This window comes from Marmota marmota, unplaced genomic scaffold (assembly GCF_001458135.2).
Source record: "Marmota marmota marmota unplaced genomic scaffold, marMar, whole genome shotgun sequence".
NCBI lineage: Eukaryota > Metazoa > Chordata > Mammalia > Rodentia > Sciuridae > Marmota > Marmota marmota.
In genome coordinates, this window is record NW_025999990.1 from 41343798 (window position 1) to 41362683 (window position 18886).

The 18886-nt window shown below is 34.1% G+C and overlaps 1 protein-coding gene and 1 pseudogene across 6 annotated transcripts in view; both read right to left on the bottom strand.

Annotated features, from left to right (window-relative positions):
• Positions 1-2134: 2134 nt before the first annotated feature.
• The window catches only part of Rbbp8 (RB binding protein 8, endonuclease), an 85420-nt gene continuing 68668 nt past the window's right edge, over positions 2135-18886 (bottom strand). For all 5 annotated transcript variants that reach the window (XM_048806443.1, XM_015482487.2, XM_015482488.2 and 2 more), the window contains exons 15-19: positions 16756-16899; positions 14258-14327; positions 12226-12322; positions 5018-5159; positions 2135-2518 (exon numbers count right to left, since the gene is read on the bottom strand). In XM_048806443.1, coding sequence (XP_048662400.1) covers positions 2421-2518; positions 5018-5159; positions 12226-12322; positions 14258-14327; positions 16756-16899 — 551 coding nt within the window. In that variant the 3' untranslated portion in view covers positions 2135-2420. The remainder of the gene's footprint in view (positions 2519-5017; positions 5160-12225; positions 12323-14257; positions 14328-16755; positions 16900-18886) is intronic.
• On the bottom strand, positions 5166-12219 carry LOC125617757 (annotated as a pseudogene). The gene has a single exon (XR_007348861.1). The product of XR_007348861.1 is annotated as an acidic leucine-rich nuclear phosphoprotein 32 family member E-like (transcript).

The following is an 18886-nucleotide window of genomic DNA, read 5'->3' on the forward strand; positions in this document are numbered from 1 at the left end:
TGTGCTATTTAAGTAACACTTCTTTTTTTGGAACAAAATTGTGACTTAAAGACAATCTTCAATTTTGTCGTCTTTCAAAGTTATTATTTTAGAGCATCTGAGAATACCCTGCCTTCATCTTAAAATACACACCTCAGAAGCAGTTTACTTTGAGTTACTAATACACTGGGTGTAGTAGCAGCAGACTTTTCAGATGGACTGTGGAAAAATATTTCACTGCATGAAAGGTTTTTAGGATGTGTATGTGTTTCACTTAGCTTTTCTCTCAAGGTAACATATTATGTCTTCTACATACATTTGGATACCCGCGATGAACACCTTCAATGTATCTCCTTTGGCAACCTTAGATTTCAAATGATTTAATCTAAGTACCTGTTAATAAAAGGCAGGAAAGGTGTTAAGTGCTAAGATAGAGGTTCTGCATTTCCCCGAAGTTTAAATCAGAGCTTTTCAACATCAAAAAGCTTACAACCTGGGCTGGGGTTGTGGCTCAGATGTAAGAGTGCTCTCCTCGCACATGCAAGACCCTGGTTTTGATCCTCAGCACCACATAAAAATAAATAAGTGAAATAAAGGTATTGTGTCCAACTACAACTAAAAAATAATTTTTTTTAAAAAAAGTTTACAACCTGAAATTATATATAACTATATATCATCAGCAGAAATATGTATTTGAATGAATATACAAATACTTTAAAATGTACAAAGCCTCTTTATATACACTATTTTTAAAAGAAAAGTTTGAGAGTACACTATGTCATAAACTGCCACTTGTATTTAAATGTACCCTTCTGATTCAAGTGGTCTAAAAAATGTCTGTTTTGGACTGGGCGAATAGCTTGGTGATACAGTGCTTGCCTAACCCGTGTAAGAGCATGGGTTTTGGATCTCTGAAACTTAATTAAAAAAAAAAAAAGAGCCTATTTCATTACTCCATTTAAGGGTAGAAGTGGTCAACAGCAGATAAAAAGAGAGAACTCAGTTCCAAACACACAGGGTGACTGAAGATAAAATGAAAAATACTAGTTACAAATGGGTTAGAGGTTTGAAGTTACAATCAGGTAGACAATCTATTCCTCTCCCTGCTTAGGCTGCCTTCTAAAAAGCAAAATCTACTGTAGGTATACAGTGGAAACCTACATTCTGTGGTGCCCTGTTCAAATCTAGGCATCTCTCCAACTCCTGGCATGGGCTCTATGCTATTGGGGATGTGAGCTCTGACTCTGGAAGTAGGCAATTAGGATCTAATTCTAACTTTCTAGTTATTAGAGGTAACCATGTGACAATTCTGGCCACTGAGATTTTTAGGAACCCTGAGAAGTAAAGACTGTCTATAAGGTTATTTAGGCTCAGTGAAGCATTCCATTCAGTGTCTCTTCTTATTTCTGCTTACAAAAGACTGCCAACATATGGATTAAAGGAACATGCAAAACAGACTCTGGTTAAAAAAAATCCCTTGAAGAGGTGACCCACATTTGATCAGTTACCTTAATGACTGAGTTACTACCACTGGAAGGCAGAAAGTTTCTAAATTGGTGTCTATTCTGAGGCCAAATGGAAAGTTCATAACATTAGTCAAACCAGAGAAATAAAATATATGAACCTGAACACATGGGCAGAGAAGAACTCAATAAAATCAGCTTGAAAAATGCACCAGAAACAAAACAAACTACGATTAAAAGAAAATTTGTGAAGGCTAGAATATTATGAGCGGATTAAAGGATCATGTTAATTTATAGTTTTCTGGTATCTGTGAAATACATTGAAAAGAATTTATTACAGAGTAATATGTCATTTCCATTCAAAAGAAGCTAAAGAGTTAAATGGGGGGCTGGGATTGTGGCTCAGTGCCAGAGCGCTTGCCTAGCGTGTGTGAGGCACTGGGTTTGATTCTCAGCACTGTATGTATCAATACATAAAAAAATAAAGGTCCACTGACAACTAAAAGAAATTAAAAAAAAAAGAGTTAAGTGGGTTACTAAAATTTAGCCTTTTAAAAAAATGTCACTGGTATGAACTACTAAAGAGCAAATGATTAAGAGAATGAAAATCTGCAATGATTAACATGAAGTCATGCTGAATGAAAATAAAAGGATGATGGAGTAAAAAGAAAACATCTGTGAGGAACAAATCATCATATTTTCAAAACTATAATTACCAAACAAAGTAAATAACAACTCTTAAGTTAGAGTGCAAAATGCACCTTATTATTTTAAAGGTGCAAAAGCAAGAAATATAAACACATCCACCTTTTAAATAGTTGTATGGTAAGGTAATGATATTTAGAAACATTTTTAATAGAAAAATGATTTATAAATCAATTTACAAAAGATCAAAAAATCAATGTTTAATACCAACTTAACTATAAATAACTAATAGGGGAAAAACTTTTCTCTATCCTTCTGTTTTCGCTTCAAAATCTATGTCTTCTGCTCCTTGCCTTTTGGAGAAAACATTGCGTTGTAAGGCTGCCGTCTTTTTGGACGAGGACAAAGATCAAGATCTTCCTTAATGTAACCTTAAAAACAAATTATAAATTTAGAAGAGTATATTTGCAACATAAATTTATTTCTGTACACACCCAGTAACTATTTGTCTTTATATAATGCCTTTTAAGTTTGTGTGGTTCTTGTGATTTTTTTTTAGCTGTGCAACACAATGACTGTATTACTTAGCACCAGTCTGCTCATTTATAGTAACAGTAAAAGCTGCTAACATTTATCAAAGCTTTGATATGTTAACTCAGACAACCCTCACACTCCTGTGAAGCAGCTTCCACTATACCTATTTTACTCATGAGGTAATGGAGACCCAGGGAGGTTGAATCAATTGATCAAGTTCACAAAGCTAGGAAGTGGAAGAGCTGGAACCTTGCCCAACCTCTAATTCCAGAACCAAAGTTCTTAGGTATGTTCCTATTCTGCCTCCCAGAGGTTGTAAATGGGAACAAAACATGAACTCTATTATGGTAAATTCTAGATGCTTATTAAAAAGATTTTTTTGAATTAGTTGTTTATTAGATGACATGCATTTATACTCTTCAGACCATTAAGATTCTCCCACGGTGTTTCCACTCATGTAATTTTCAGGGAAGGACTGTGCTCTGCCACACTTCTGGACCTTACCAGGGGTACAAACACAGGTTCTAGCCTGATTATATGATCCAATGTAGCGACCGGGCAGAGAGAGATTATATCAAGGAGACTTATTCCAATTTGTTAATGAGGAAAGTGAAAATATGATTAATAGCTGCCCAAGACTTCGCATCTTTTGGAAAAACTATCTCACAGTAAAATATATAAAAACCTTCCTAAAAGTGAGTAAGTTTCTTCCATTTTGCTAGTCATACATCTAGACCTACAACTCCTAACTGAGGCTAGCATAAGATAGCAAGGTTGAACTGAAATTCTAGATGATAATCTTTATTATCTAATGCTTATTCAATGCTACTCTATCTTCTTGTAGGTAAAACTTTTAGATATTTATCTAAATCTAGGCGTGAGACCTGAGAGCTACTAAATGTCATAAATTTGAATTTCAAGTTATATATACTCTGAACTTACTATATTTTCAGTCGCATCTCAGAAAACATATTACAATTTTCATAAAAGTCATAATAAGACTTTCATAAAACCACAAGACTTGGCCTATAACCAGGGTGTCTTCAGATCATGGTGAAAACAGCAAAATATACGAAGAGTTCAGATTAATCCCTGCTTAGCTAATATATTCTGTCCTATTGGCTTTTTTCTAAACAGTTTCTTCATTGAGGTACACTGGGAACATAGCAAACTGCACAAATTTAACATGAACATTTATCCATCCCTTATGTTTTAGAATGATTGTGAACTAAAAAGTTTCATAAGGCATAAAAGTGCATTCTTTTATTAAAAGAATATATGAGCAAATGTCTGTACAAATCAGATTTATACAGACAAAAAAGTACCTAAGCATGCAGTAAACACAGGGAGTAAAATCTTGAATTAAAGAGGTCCTACCACAAAGACTAGCTATTAGATGCTCTTATAAGTTCCCCTAGAATATTTTCACAATGATGGGTTTGTGCAATGGATACTGCTTAACTGAATGACTCTTTTAAAGGCAAGGACTCTAGATCATTTTATTTTATTTGGAACAATGGTCACAATGAAGTTCCAAAATGGAACAATGATTATGAGTGATTATGAATGATTATATTGCCCAAGTACAGTCATACGTGGCTTAATGATGGGTGCATGTCCTGAGAAATGTCATTAGACAATTGTATTGTGAGGACTCCACAGAGTGTATGAACACAAACTAAGATGGGAACATCATTGCTGGGCAATATAATCCCATGGAACCACTGTTGTGTATGTGACCCATTGTTGACTGAAAGGTCATTATGCACTACATGGCTGTACTGAGAATGATTAGATTGATAGTCCCAGCCTGAGCACAGAAATGGGAGTATGCCGACCCAGAGACAGTATAACATGAGGACTTCAGAGCACTACAACTAAATTTGAGAGAAAATTAATATAAACCAAGAAAGTTCAGGCATGAATTTTTTAAACACTGCACTTCTGGTGAGTGATAATGCTGACAAGATAGCAACAAAAATCATTACTCATGATCTTTTACTGGCAGTTTTAAAGATGTGTACATTCTTAAATGTAAGTGCCATATTTGAAGGAGCCAGCAGCATGTCAATAATCTAACAAACATCTTTTTTTTTTTTTTTTAACTCAGATACAGTTTTTAAACACCTGGCATTCTGGATTAAGTGAGGTTTCAAAATATAAACTTTGTAACAGATTCTTTTATTAAAAAGTCTCTCATTCAAGTAATCATAAATTATGTCTGATCTCAATTAAACTATCAGAGGAGTTGAAGGCAAGTCTTTAATCTTTACGAATTTATTATTATGTTACAGAACTAGTACTTAATTTGCAGCAGAAAAAGGTTTATGTCCAGACTTAGGTATATACAATATTAAAACAACTAATTCCAAAAGTTTTACAATCTATACTCTCACCTCTTTCCATACAAGTCTGTGTGGAAGGAAAACCAACTTCCCAGAAATTCTCTGGTGTGTTGGGGGGAATGTAGCGAAATCGGTGTCTTGAGCAGGCAGCTAACTTCTTCTCTCGTTCTTCTGCTGGCATATCTGCATAATACTAATAACAAAAATTGGAAAGTGTTTTCAATTAGGAATAAAAAAAAAAGAGTGTCATGCTAATTAATCATAAACTAGATGCCAAACATGTCACTGTTTGAAATATTAAGTATTCTAAGGAAACTTAATACTCACTGATAATAATATCAGTAATTAAAACTTGTAGTATTAATTATTTACAGCAATCAGTGCTGGTAACGGTCTGTAAAATGTTTGCTTCACGAGTCAGAAAGGGAGCTTGCATTACAATATAAATTAATATACTATCTATTTCATTAATAACAACTTGCAATAAAAGACAAAAAATGTATCTGGCTCAATAATCCGACTCATTCTCATGAAAATGGCCTCTTATTGTCCTTATACAAAATTTTTATGGACTTGAGGTACTACATTGACTTGTTTACAGGTGCCCTACCCTGTATTTTCCTTTAATGCAAAAAAAAAAAAAAAAAAAAAAAAAAAAGCCATTTGAACTTTACCATGTGCTTCACGACATGTTAATTTGTGTACAAACTCTTCATTCTGCCAGACCAGTAAAAAATTAGAGGTCTACAGTTTTCTCAACTGTTATTTAGATACAACATGTGTTTAAAAGAAATTTATTTTTATCTCTATAGAGTTTTTTTTTAAAATAACAAATCTTCAATTTATGTGAAGCAATTCTGTTTCAAAAACTTTTAAGTTATAGCAGTCACAGGAAAAACAGGGAATAGTCAGAAACAATCAAAGAATGATCATGAGTACTGCTTTTTGATTTGTTTTTAAAACTGTCATGGCTTTATTAAAAAACACAGTTGCACAAAAGTATTAACCTCAAAATTTAAGGAGAGATTCTTAAAGAACATAACACACTATATACATACTAGAATTCAAAGAGCATTAAAATAGGACCCCAAACTTCTACAAAATATAACCCCCCCTTACTTATTTGCATGAAAATACCACCCACAAAGCTAAATAAGTTCTTAAAAGTTATCTGGAGGTTCACTATGTGTTGTTTTCAAACCAAAGAACTCTAATTTTGATTGGATAATAAGATGATTGATAAGAAAGTCAATACATAGATTTCATTTTAAAAATAAGTATTTTATAATCTGGCATAGTATTGTAATAAGAATTCTTAGAGACTAAAGCAGGGCATATCAATTGTTAACAATTAGGAGAAAAATGTTAATCTTTTGTACTTTCTGATCCCCCTACTAAATTTATTCCAAGTGTTTTATTTTAGTCAGTTGTGCAACTTTTTAGTTTCTCCACAAATAACCTTTAAAATGCCAAGTCATATATTTTAAACTAAAAAAAAAAAAAGACACACACAAAAAAAACCAAGCAGCAGCAGTACTACATTCATAATTTAAATGTGTCCCAGTAGAGAAGAATAGCTTCAATTAGTTTACTGACACTTTTAAAAACCTGCATTACAAATATTCAAAACAAAGAAAAAATTTTTAGATAGTCAAGCTAAACAAAGAAATAACCTTGAAAATGGAGCCTCCGTGACAAAAACAGAGATGTACTTGTCTATTCATTATATTTTATTTAGTAACCATGTAAGTAAGCACACACTCGTACTTATTCCAAATATTCTTCTATTTTAATGGACAGTCACTTGAAAATGAGTCTTAATTTTAATATTTAATCCCAAATATTTTTCCAACTGCCTACAATATTCCAATTAAATGCTACATCTGGTAATGTTTTAAAACTATAGGAACAACTAAAGGTTCTACTCAGAAAAATTATAAATACTGCACAGGGTTGGTACCCAAATAATTTGGGATGCAAACTTAAAAATTAACATAAATGTCTCATTAATTATCAACAGGCAATGACACTGATGCTAATTCAAAAACCTTCCCCTGCTTCTTTACTTTCTTCATCCTACTTATATGGTCTTATGTGTTGTCAGTCAAGAAAGATTTACAATAAGCAGAGCTTGCTGCCTAAAATTGAATCAATAACATTATTTGTATCTCAGAAAATTCTCAGTTTCTTCTACTCTGTTTAAAACCCAGAGAGATCTGAAAAGGTGGTTGAGGTATAAAACTAAAGGTTTTCTGGGTATCCAGAAGTTCCCAGCTTTCTTTTGGGATAGAGAGAGGGGAGTCAACAAGAAGGGAAGGTGATCATAAAGAAATTGATGAGAGGAGAAAAAAAATGCACATCTAAAACAAAAGAAAATAAACAATCACTGGCATGTCATGATCTGCAGCCTACAGAAAGGGCTCAGCTGTGTGTCTCACTTAGTATAGGCAATTTTTCCTTCAAAAATAAAATCCTATCAATCACCACAAAATCCATGAATTATATTACTGACTAGAACCTCCCCCAAATCCATAAACTATCTTGCTGAATAGAACCTTTATTATTCTGCTTCTACTTTCCAACTTAATTCATGTGACCAAAAAACCCACCCAAATATCCTTAGCTATTTAAAAAAAAGTCAATGCCTTCAAAATAAAGATCCCTGGATCATCTCTTAAAACAACAACAACAACAAAAAACACAACTTATTCAAGACACTGTCATTTCATATTACAGATGATTTTAATTTCAGTTAATTTATAAATAACTTTAAAATCTTATGAATGAAATGCACCAAACTTCACTTGTAAAAGCAATCATGTTTTCAGACTAAAAATTACTAATACAATGAACCTGAACTAGAAAAATTAAGCTTCTAAATATAATTGCTAGAGAATGTCTTAATGGGGGGAGTGTCAATGAAATTTTTTCTTTACATACAACATGATCATTAACAGACTAGTAAATCTTAACTGGAATGATAAGGCAAAAATAGTAAAACCACACTTTTCTATAAGATGTTACACAGTATCTTCTTTAGGGATAGCTATCGTACATGAAAAAACAAAGATGTGATCACTCTACTGCAAACCCAGGAATGCTGAGGAATCTGGTCTTAGAATGACCTAGTTATCTTCTTCCTCTCCATCATCTTCAGCATCTTGTTTCCTCTTCTCCCCCCTGGAGACTTTCTTCTTCCTTTTCCTCCTCCTCTTCCCCTTCTTCCACATAATCATCTTCTTCATCCTGAATTTCTTCTCTGTCAAGTAAGAAAAGCCCATTTCTTCTTCTTCTTCCTCTCCCAATTCTGATCCTGCTTCATCATCTTCATCCTCCTCTTCCTCATATCCTTCAGGTGGACCAGCTTCATCTTCCTCCTCATCTCCATTCTCCTCCTCTTCCTCTTCAGAGTCAGGTGCTTCATTATCCTCCTGATTAAATCCATCTAAGAATGTGATTTGTTGCAGCAATTCAAAAATACTTTTTCTGTAATCTTCCAGATTTGTGATCTCACAGTTAAACAAGTCAAGACTTTTCAAATTTTTAAGATTTTGCAGAGCTTCTACCATACTGAGATCTTTGATTTTGTTTCCACTCAGATTGAGGTAGGTAATATTTGGACATTTTTCTGCCAGAACTTCCAAGCCTCCAAAAATTATATTGTCACTAAGTTCCAACTTTCAAAGTTTGTTTAAGCTGGGAAGTTGGGCCAATAAACTTAATTCCACAATAGCCATACTCAGAAACTCTAGTTCTTTAAAAGTGTCATTCAGGTCTTCAATTTCCCCATTGACACACAGGCAATTATGAAGAACTAACTCTGTCACCTCCTCCAGGGCTTGGTTCCTTAACTCCATGTTAATGCTCTTCTTCATCTCCATGTCAATCCTCTTCTTCATCTCCATGTCCTCCTCCTGCTCTTTTGCTCCTCCTTTCCCCTTTCCTGCTTTCCCCACTACCCCCAACCCTAAAATTTTAAAAGATTTGAAAATGAATGAAAAGAAATGCAAATTTAAACGCCCACTACCACCAGACAGATGTGGGGGAGAAAGAAAAGAATAGCAAATGGAGTCCAAGGAGGTGGAACTCTAACTCGGCTGCCCCCACCTCCTTGTCCACACACCTGAGTGCGTCTACACACGCATGCACACACACACACACACACACACATATATACACACACGAGCAGTTCCTTCCCCTTCAATGGCTGCTCAGAGCATCTCTAGAGTTTTTTAAAATAAAGATTGACACTTAAATGCTGTAGGATTCATGAATTCCCCCTTTATATTGTACTTTCAATTAGGATCAAAGGCACACTATTTTTTGCAACTATGATGATAAAGAATTTGAACTTCACACAGACCTGGATAAAAACTATACAGGTCTTCAAGCTCTAGACCTCAAGAAAACAAAGCAGTAGTTTACAGCTTAACAAAACACAGGTGGTAGTCATACACTCTAGTCAAATACTTGAGGAGATGAAAATCTATGTGATAATTTACCAAAGGTATCTACTGAAAGTGACAGACTTAGGGGTAGAAGTTAAGTTGAAAGTTCTTTTTTAATTTTACACAGATTAAAGGCTTTAAGAGAGTCTCTGTAACACTTTTTTAAAAAAATATTTATTTTAGTTGGACAGCATACCTTTATTTATTTTTATGTGGTGCTGAGGATTGAACCCAGTGTCTCACACGTGCAAGGCAAGCACTCTGCCACTGAGCTACAGCCCCAGCCATGGAACACTTTTTTTTGAGCATGTTTTTCATCATTCTCATTGCTATACAGCTTTTATTACCTGAGTCTAGGCTTTGGGATGAGATGACCTTACATAATTAAAGCTTATTCAAAATAGTGATTTCACTATCTTGAACTATGAAGAATTTGAACTTTATGCAAACATGGATAAAATTTGTATGTCAAAACTATAGGGTTGGGGTTGTGGGGTTGTGGCTCACCATGAAACCAAAATGTATATGAGAAACAACAGTACGCTTGTGTAGCTGTAACACAGCAATCCCAAGAGAGTAGTAGAATCCAGAGAGAGGAGATGGCATGTTAGTTTGCTGTCCTTGATAAGGACTTCAGATTCTATTTCTCAGTGAGCTGAGAAGACACTGAAGGGTTTTGGGCAGGGGTTACATGAATTAACTTTTATTCTAAAATAATCACTAGGGGAGAAAAGACCATTTGCTGCTGTGTTTGAAGAATGTTGTAAAGAGATTAGACTTCTGAAAAAAAATGGAGATGGGTGTACATGGGAACTCTGTACTTTGTGCTCATTTCTGTTGTGAATCTAAAACTGCTCTAAAAAGCAAATCTTATTAAAACAATAAATAAATAGAGGACAGCAGTTGGTCCAGGACATTGGCTGTAGAGCTAATGAGAGCATGAACATGGGATGTATTTTCAAAGTAGAATCAATGGAAGGAGACTCAGTGGTGACGTTTGAGAACTGCATGTGTATTACATATTCTATGTGGAATAGGCAATGGGATAAATTTAGTAACTATAAGTATACGGACAGTATTTTAAGTACACGAGACAGGATGTGTCACTTCTGGTCATGATGGAATAATGAAATGATTCACCCTCGTATCTTAACTTAAAAAAATTATATAAAATGTATGAAACAATGGTTTTCAGAGACTGGACAACAGCATAGAAAATGACTATCAGAAGAAAAGCAAATTGACATTGTTTCTAGCAATGATTTCTAATTAGTAGGATTAGTTCTAGATCATAAAGAATTATGCTTATAACTAAAAGTTGGGAGATCTACTTAGGGAGAACATGTTCTTTAGTTAAATTATGAATTAAAGTTGTGTTATGAAAACTCATGATATAGGAGGTTTTGCTTACATTTTCAAACTGCTTTTCAAAATAGTGACTTCACTATTTTGAACTGTGATCATAAAGAATTTGAACTTAATGCAAACATGGATAAAATTTTTGTGTCAAAGCTATAGGGTTGGGGTTGTGGCTCAGTGGAACAGCACTTGCCTGGCATGGGTGAGGCACTAGGTTTGTTTCCCAGCTAAATTAAACAAAGGTTCATCAACAACTAAATATGTTAAAAAAAAAAAGAAAAACAAAAACAAAATAAAACTACAGTATTCCCACTATGAGTGCATATTTTCATCAAGTGCTTACCTGCATGGCAATATATTTATACTTTCACATGTAATTTTAATGTGCTTGCTCACCAAATTTTTTAGCTTGTTTTGGTTTGGATCACATTTTTTATTTTTTGAGATAGGGTCTACTAAGTTGAGGGAGCGGATCACAAACTCCGAAATTCAAGTGATCCTCTTGATTGGTACTAAAAGGTGTGTGGTACAGCTCCTGGCTGTGGTTTGGATCTTAAATGTTCCCCAAAAGCTCATGTGAAAGCTTGGTCCCCATATGACATTGATACTAGGAGGTGGTGGAACTTTTAGGAAGGTAGGAACTAGCTGGAGGATGAAGGTCACTGCGGATGCATGCTCTTTAAGGATGTAACAGGCTCCTAGTCCTTTCCTCTCTCTCTTTGCTTCCTGCCTTGTTATAGCTCAAAACAAAAGGGCCAAGTGACCATGGATTAAAACTGTGAGCCAAAATAAACCTTTTCTCCTCCTAAGTTGTTTACCTCAGGCAATTTGTCTCAGTGATGAAGAGCTGACACATAGTCTATAGGTGTTAAAAAGGAAATTTAAATGGGGAAGTAAATTGCTGGGGGCAGCCATCTGACAGCTACTACATAGTGAGAAAAGAAACAGAAAACAGTATTAATAAAACTACAACCTGCTTGGGACTATTATTTTATTAACACTAACTACTTAAACATCCTTCTAAGAATGAAGCAAAGCTTATTCATCAAATTTTGTACAGTGAAAAAAGCTTATACTGGTAAGTATAACTAATCTTCTGCAAGTGCTGGTGAAAGGAATAATGTTATAGTAAAAATTTCCTATTGAAATATCAAAAATTTCCCTGAATAGTACATGTATATGAGCCTTTCAAAATAAATACAGAGAAAAAAAAAATGGTACCAATGTCTTAAACTGGTCATAAGAACTAAGGCTTAGGCCTCGGATTTGTTTAAGAGAAATTGAGGGCTTTCATTTTCATTCATTCTCTCAGGTCATAGCTCACATATATATATTTATTTCTTCTATTATTCCTGGCTCAAACATGGTTTCTGGATATAAATATAATTTGTATCTGTGATTTTTAAATCATGCATTTATAACCTATAAAAGAGAGGTTACATTAGTACTTACAATTTCACATTCTTTACATGTGTGTCCAAGCAACTTTCTTCTCTCTTCTTTCTTCCGAACTACCTCAATATGAGGGAAATTTTGTAAGCTAGTCTCTCTGGGGGAACAAAATAAACTGAATTTAATATTAACTCATTTGCTACTGCAAAAATCTTTGGCTTAAGATTTAAATTAACAAAGGTTTAAGCACAGAGGAGAAATAATCCCCAAACACTAATTCATTATATTTGAGATGCGCATTCAGTATATTAGAAAAACAATGACATATATGCCTATTATATGTCAAGTCCATTTGTGGATATTTCTTTGTAAGGGAAGGAGAACTATTACTTCTTATTTGTCTTTGATAGAAAATAGTAAGCTAAAGCTAGAAGGTAAAATATAACTAATTAAAAAGCTAATAACTATATTGTTAAACTCAAATTTCAGGGCTAACCTATTCCTCCCTGAAGAACAGATTTATCCATTTGTATGCCATTTGCAATTGTGTACAAAAGAAATATAACCTTTTGCTGCCTCTACTTATCCTGAGTTCTTCAAAATATTGGGCACAATTAAAATCTGTACTTCTCTTTAATGGCCAGGATCCTATTGTGAACCACTAAAAACTTAGGAAGGGTCCAAGCCAGTGAGGTATAGGTATAGGTATAGGTATGCAGAAAAATTAACACTGAAAAGACAGTAAATGAAGAGCTGGTAATTGCACATATATTAAATTTTAGCTGCTGTTTTTATAAGTAAATGAAGTTACAGGTCCTTTTTGTTTTTGTTTTGCAGTACTAAGGATTGACCCCAGGGGTGTTCTACACCAGCTCTTTTTATATTTTATTTTTAGAGTGTCTAAGTTGCCCTGGATGATCTTGAACTTGCAATCCTCCTGTCTCAGTCTCCCCAGTAGCTGGGATGACAGAGGTGTGACACGCACCTGGCTTCCTGTTGTGTTTTAACCTAAGAACTCTCAACTCTGAAGCAATCCGACAATTTAAAAAGAAAGATCAAGAAAGGATGATTAAAAAATATTGCTACAAATATATATTTTTTTCAAAGAGTTTCACGAAATTGTAAACTTATACAGAACATATCTTGGCTCTATCCTTTCCTTTGAATATTAGCTATTCTATTTTTGAAGTAATTGCAATGTACTAGGGAATCCACTATTAAATTGCCACCAGGAGCAAGACCTTACATAAAGCATCATTTAGAAGGCTACTAAGTTTTTTGTCCCTGACACAACACAATGCATTTTCCCGGGTTTGCTAGAATTCTCAGTGGGGAAAGTAAACAAGTTAAATTGATACCTTTATCATCTTTTCTTTATGTATATCTTATGTATCTGGCTATTCAGTAGCTTCAGAATAAATAAAAATACATTTTTTTAAAAATTAGTCCGCCTCTAAAATGACAATCATTACTCTATAGTTCTACTTTCAGATATCTATCCCAAAGATACATAAGCAAAAATATAAAAAGGGGGAGTGCAAAGCTATTCATAACAGCAATTATGTGTGCTAGCATGACTGTAAACATTCAAAGTGTCCATTGCTAGGGATAAAACATGAAGTTACTGCACAGCAAAACAAAAACAAAACAAAAACTGTAACTACCCTCTTTTAAAAAATGAGTGATAACCGGGCATGGTGGCGCACACCTGTAATCCCAGCACCTAGGGAGGCTGGAGGCAGGAGGATTGCGAGTTCAAAGCCAACCTCAGTAATTTAGCGAGGTGCTAAGCAACTCAGTGAGACACTGTCTCTAAACAAAATACAAAAAGGTCTGGGGATATGGCTCAGTGGTCAAGTGCTCCCAAGTTCAATCCCCAGTACCAAAAAACAAACAAAAAAAGTGTGGTGCTAGTAAAAATTCCTATATTTGTAAAGTTTGTCATTTTTATTCTTGAGTCCTTTTTGGTTATGATAATTAAGTAAATGATTGTATTTTAATTAAAATGATAATTTAAGAGCTTAGAGATATTCCAACAAAGAGCTCTGTTGTACTTCTATCTCCTTGCTCGTAGTAGTAAAGACTCACTTACCTCTGCTCATCTTTAAAATATGGCTCCACAAATGCTCTCTGCTTGACTTTATCTTGTTTATCAACATGTGCTATAAACAAAATAAGCATGTAACAAAATGAGTGTAGAATTTAATGAGAAATAATTAGCTTGTTCAGAAAGAAATATGACATGTATCAATGCTTCCCTTTTTACTGAGTTTCATACTCTAGACCCCTGGGCAACTCATTTAAATTTTCTATCACTAATTTTTCTTTTTCATTCACATAATGAAAATGGTGCTGATTGAACCACATCTCAGTTACTAAACACCTACATCTCAGAAAGTATTTTAAAAGAACTACTCAGATATCCATTATTATCATCTGGCAAGAAAGAATAACAGAAGGTTGCTTTTAGTATATCTCACTTACTTGTCCTGTTTATTTTTAGTCTTTAAAGTAGGTTATAACTATAAAATAGAGCATTTGATCAGAAAATGGGGACAAAATTTAAGAACTAGAACTCAGAACATGGGATCTGAATTTCAACATGTCTAGACTCAAATTAGTACAACTGTTATCTAATCTGAATCAGAATTTACTCAGCATTGTGTTAAGTTCTGGACACACAAGGTACAACAAGAAAGACCTCATCTCTTGTCCTTATGGAGTCTACATTACAGTGAGAGAAACAGAACTTAAGAAAGAAAGTGGACAGTTAACATTAAGCAGGTGAATGAACAGTTAAGGCTTACCTGAGAAAGAACACAGAGGTAGTAACTGATAAATGAAAAGTTAGCCATGAAAAGAGGTGGGGGTGGGGATGTTACAGGTAATGGTATGGAAATAGGGAAAAGTATGGTATGTTACTGTACTATGAGAAGGCTAGTATGGTTGAGATTTAGTGAAGAAAGGGAAGGACTGGGAGAGATGAGGCTGGAGAGGTGGGCAGATATCAGAACACGATGGGCCTCAAAGTCTAAGAGAAGGAGTTTCAATTTCCCACAGTGATTTTTCTCTCATTAAATAACTGTTATGCCTGTTTTAAGACTACATTATTATATGGTATGTTTGTTTATCATTTGTATTTTTCTAGCTCAACAAAATGGAGATTCATCCATGTTGTTGGGTCTAGTAGTTTCTTTCCTACTAGATAAGTAATATTCCATTCATGTGTTGATAATTGGGTTGTTTCCAGTTTTGGGCTATTTTAAATAGTATGGTTAAAAACATTTTAAACACATTATTTTGTATATTTTATATTTTCTTGGGTAATCCATCTAGGATTCAAATTTCTGGGTGATGGATAGATATAAAAAATGAACAAACCTCTATGAAGCTATTAAAAAAAAAAAGTGCTTCCCAAACCATTTTCAAAAGTAGTCTTAACAATTTTATATTTCTATCCTCTGTATGTGGAAGTTTCAGCTGCTCTTCAACCTTTCCAATATTAGGTAGTACTAGTCTTTTTAATAATCTCAGTGGGTGTGAAGCGGTATTTGTTCCCTGATGTCTGATAATGCTGAACATCTCTCCTGTGCTTAATGGCTATTCAAATATCTTCTAATCACTGATGAATTTTAAAGTAAAAAGAATTCAATCCAGTCTACATTTAAAGTAAATCCTTCTTGATATTCTGTAGAGGAGAAACAACTGAAACAAAAGACAAGTTAGAAGGTCTATGATAAAATAGATGAGACAGCAGTGGTTTGCTGCCAAAGGGGAGAGAAGTGAAGTGACATAAAATATATTTTAGAGCTAGTACTGCTACCTATGGTATTAGACTAGTCACAAGGTGAGGTTAAATATGAGACGCCCCCACTTCTATCTTTAGTAATGAGGTGGAGAGGTACTATGGTTAATGAGATCTGGAGAAGCAAATGAAGATCAAATTCAGGTAGAAAAATAAAGATTTCTAATTTGACTATATTAAGTTAAAGATGCTTATCAGATGTCAAATAGTCAGCTGGATTCAATAAGGATTTCAGAAGAGAGAGGACTTGGACAAGTATAATGAAGATACAGAAACATGTGCACTTGGCTTCCAGAACAGTACATCTGTCTTTCCCTCTTACCACACAATCTAAAGCTTCTTCTCACTTTCCTTAGTTGGTTCTTTGTTTCTCTGAGATATTAAAGTTGCCATGTTGTAGAGGTCAGAACCCTAAATGTTTCTTTTTTTCTATTTATTTTTTAATACCAAAGTGATTTCACTCGTATTTCACGGCTTTAAACACCATCTACTTGCCGATGACCTTCTGCCCTCAGATTGTTTATTCTGGATTTCTTGTCCATACTCTAAATACATGCCAACTGCCTTCTAGATACTTTCACTTGCATGCCTAATTAAGTACTCAGCTATTACCTCAAAAAATGGTCTTTCTTATGACGACCAAATAGGACTTTGTAATATAGGGTTGAGAAAATTAAACAAATGGACAATAATGCATTATCAAGCCTTGGTTAATTAGCTTTATGAGTTGCTTACCGAACTCAGTTTAACGGAGAAGCCATAATTTAAAGAGAAAACAGCCTTACTATTTGGTTTCTTTGTGGCAGCAGACAATTCCTCCTCTTCATCTTCCATCTGGGAGAAATTATCTGTCAAACAAGATTTGTATTCTTCATGTGTTGTCTGATCAAACATATCTTCCAAGCTATCGTTCATTTTATTTTCTCCATCTACGTAAAAAAAAAAAAAAAAAGCACTGGCTTAGAACAAAACTAGCTTTCTGCTTTCCATGTAGACCAAGGAGAAACCTATAATAACTGCCACAAAATAATGTAATGAGGTTTTTAGGGACTCTTGTTACATGTGGATTACAGGCTTTACTTTGAAGAGTATTCTTTTTATGAAGAGATGTATGAAGAACTTATAGATTCAAGTGTATAAGATGGTTCTAAGAATGTGACCTGTAAACTTTATTTAAAGTGAATATAAATGGGTTAAAAACTGTAATGTATATAATGACATGCTTAAAAACAATTCTTTAAAACATAACTATTAAAATATAGGTTCTAAACAGAGCTGTGAAGTGTTCTTTAAGTGACCAGACATAAATAAGTGATGTTTGTGAACATGTATTAAAAATGTGATCCTAAAAATAATAGATACAAACAGTGATATTAAGGGTTAACTAAGTGACTGTAAGTGATTAACAAACTATAATGTATACATTGAGATATTTAAAGGCACTTCTTAAATCATGATTCTTATGGTGAGGCTTAAATTATACTTGGTACATGAGGCAAAAATAAACTCTCATGTCCTGGCAGTTAACTGAGTATTTATAATGGTTTTTAATATCCTTTACTCATGTGAAGAAAATGCTAGTTTTTGTTACTGACATAACCAGCTTACAAACATCAAAGCCTCTTCCCTGTATCAGTTCATGTACAATTCATATAAACCAAAAGGAGTCTTACCAAAGAAGCTGTGAGGAATAAAAAATACAACAAAATAAATGACAAAAAGCACCAAGTTTAAACAAAAATTGTATAAACAGTGGACATTAAAACCTATCAAATTCTTACTTGTTTTTCTAATGAAGTAGGAAAAACAGTATTTTCTTGTATCACCATTAGCACTTGATAGTTTAAATTTATAGAAATAATAATCCAATGCCCAATTTGATATATAGAAGTGCTAAGTTCATCTTTCGAGTTCTAACTACATTTCCCATTACATAATTACGTTTTATTTATTTATTTAGGTACCCTGTATTGAACTCAGGGGCACTTAACCACTAAGCCACATCCTAGCCCTATTTTGTATTTTATTTAGAGACAGGGTCTCACTGTGTTGCTTAGTTCCTCACTTTTGCTGAGGCTTATTTTGAACTCTGGATCCTCCTATCTCTGCATCTCGGAGCTGCTGGGATTACAGGTATGCACCACAGCACCTTGCTCATAATTACATTTTAAAATACATTAGAATTTAAGAAAAACCAGAAACAGATTTAGCTGGCTAACAAATGTGTCAAAACAAATCAGGCATGGTGATGCACACCTGTGATTGCAGCAACTTCAGAGGCTGAGGCAGGAAGATCTGAAGTTTGAGGCCACCCTTAGCAACTTAGAGCCTCAGTGAAAAAAATGCCCATGCTCAATCCCTAGTACCAAAACAAAACCCCCAAAACAAAACAAAACAAAACAAAAGCAAAAACAAAACTGACAGAATACTGGTCAGATGAGATTACTCTACTACCTCTCCAAATCATACTGCGCTATCACTCTCACCTTGCCTTTTCTCCTTGACTTACCATCATCTATCATACCATGTATTTCATCTACCATACTATATATCTGCTTGTTTCTTTCCCATTAGAATATAAGTTCCATGAGATAGGTATTTTTTTATTTTTTTTATTTTCAGTTCCTAAAATACTTCCTGGTATGGAATTTTTGCTTGTTATTATTGAGTGATTAAATATTTATTTTAATGCTAAGGGGTATATCTGTTAATTAAAATATTATTTCCATGGGTCAGGTGCTATAATAATAATACACATCCATAAAGCATTCTGCATATGCCGTTAGTAAATCACAATGTTAAATTGCTGACTTATTTTGTTGTTGTTGTTGGTCTGACTACTGACTGCAAAATACTTAAGAAAGCATAACTTTACTGATCTATTGCAGCACCTAGTAAGTCTAACGCAGAATAGAG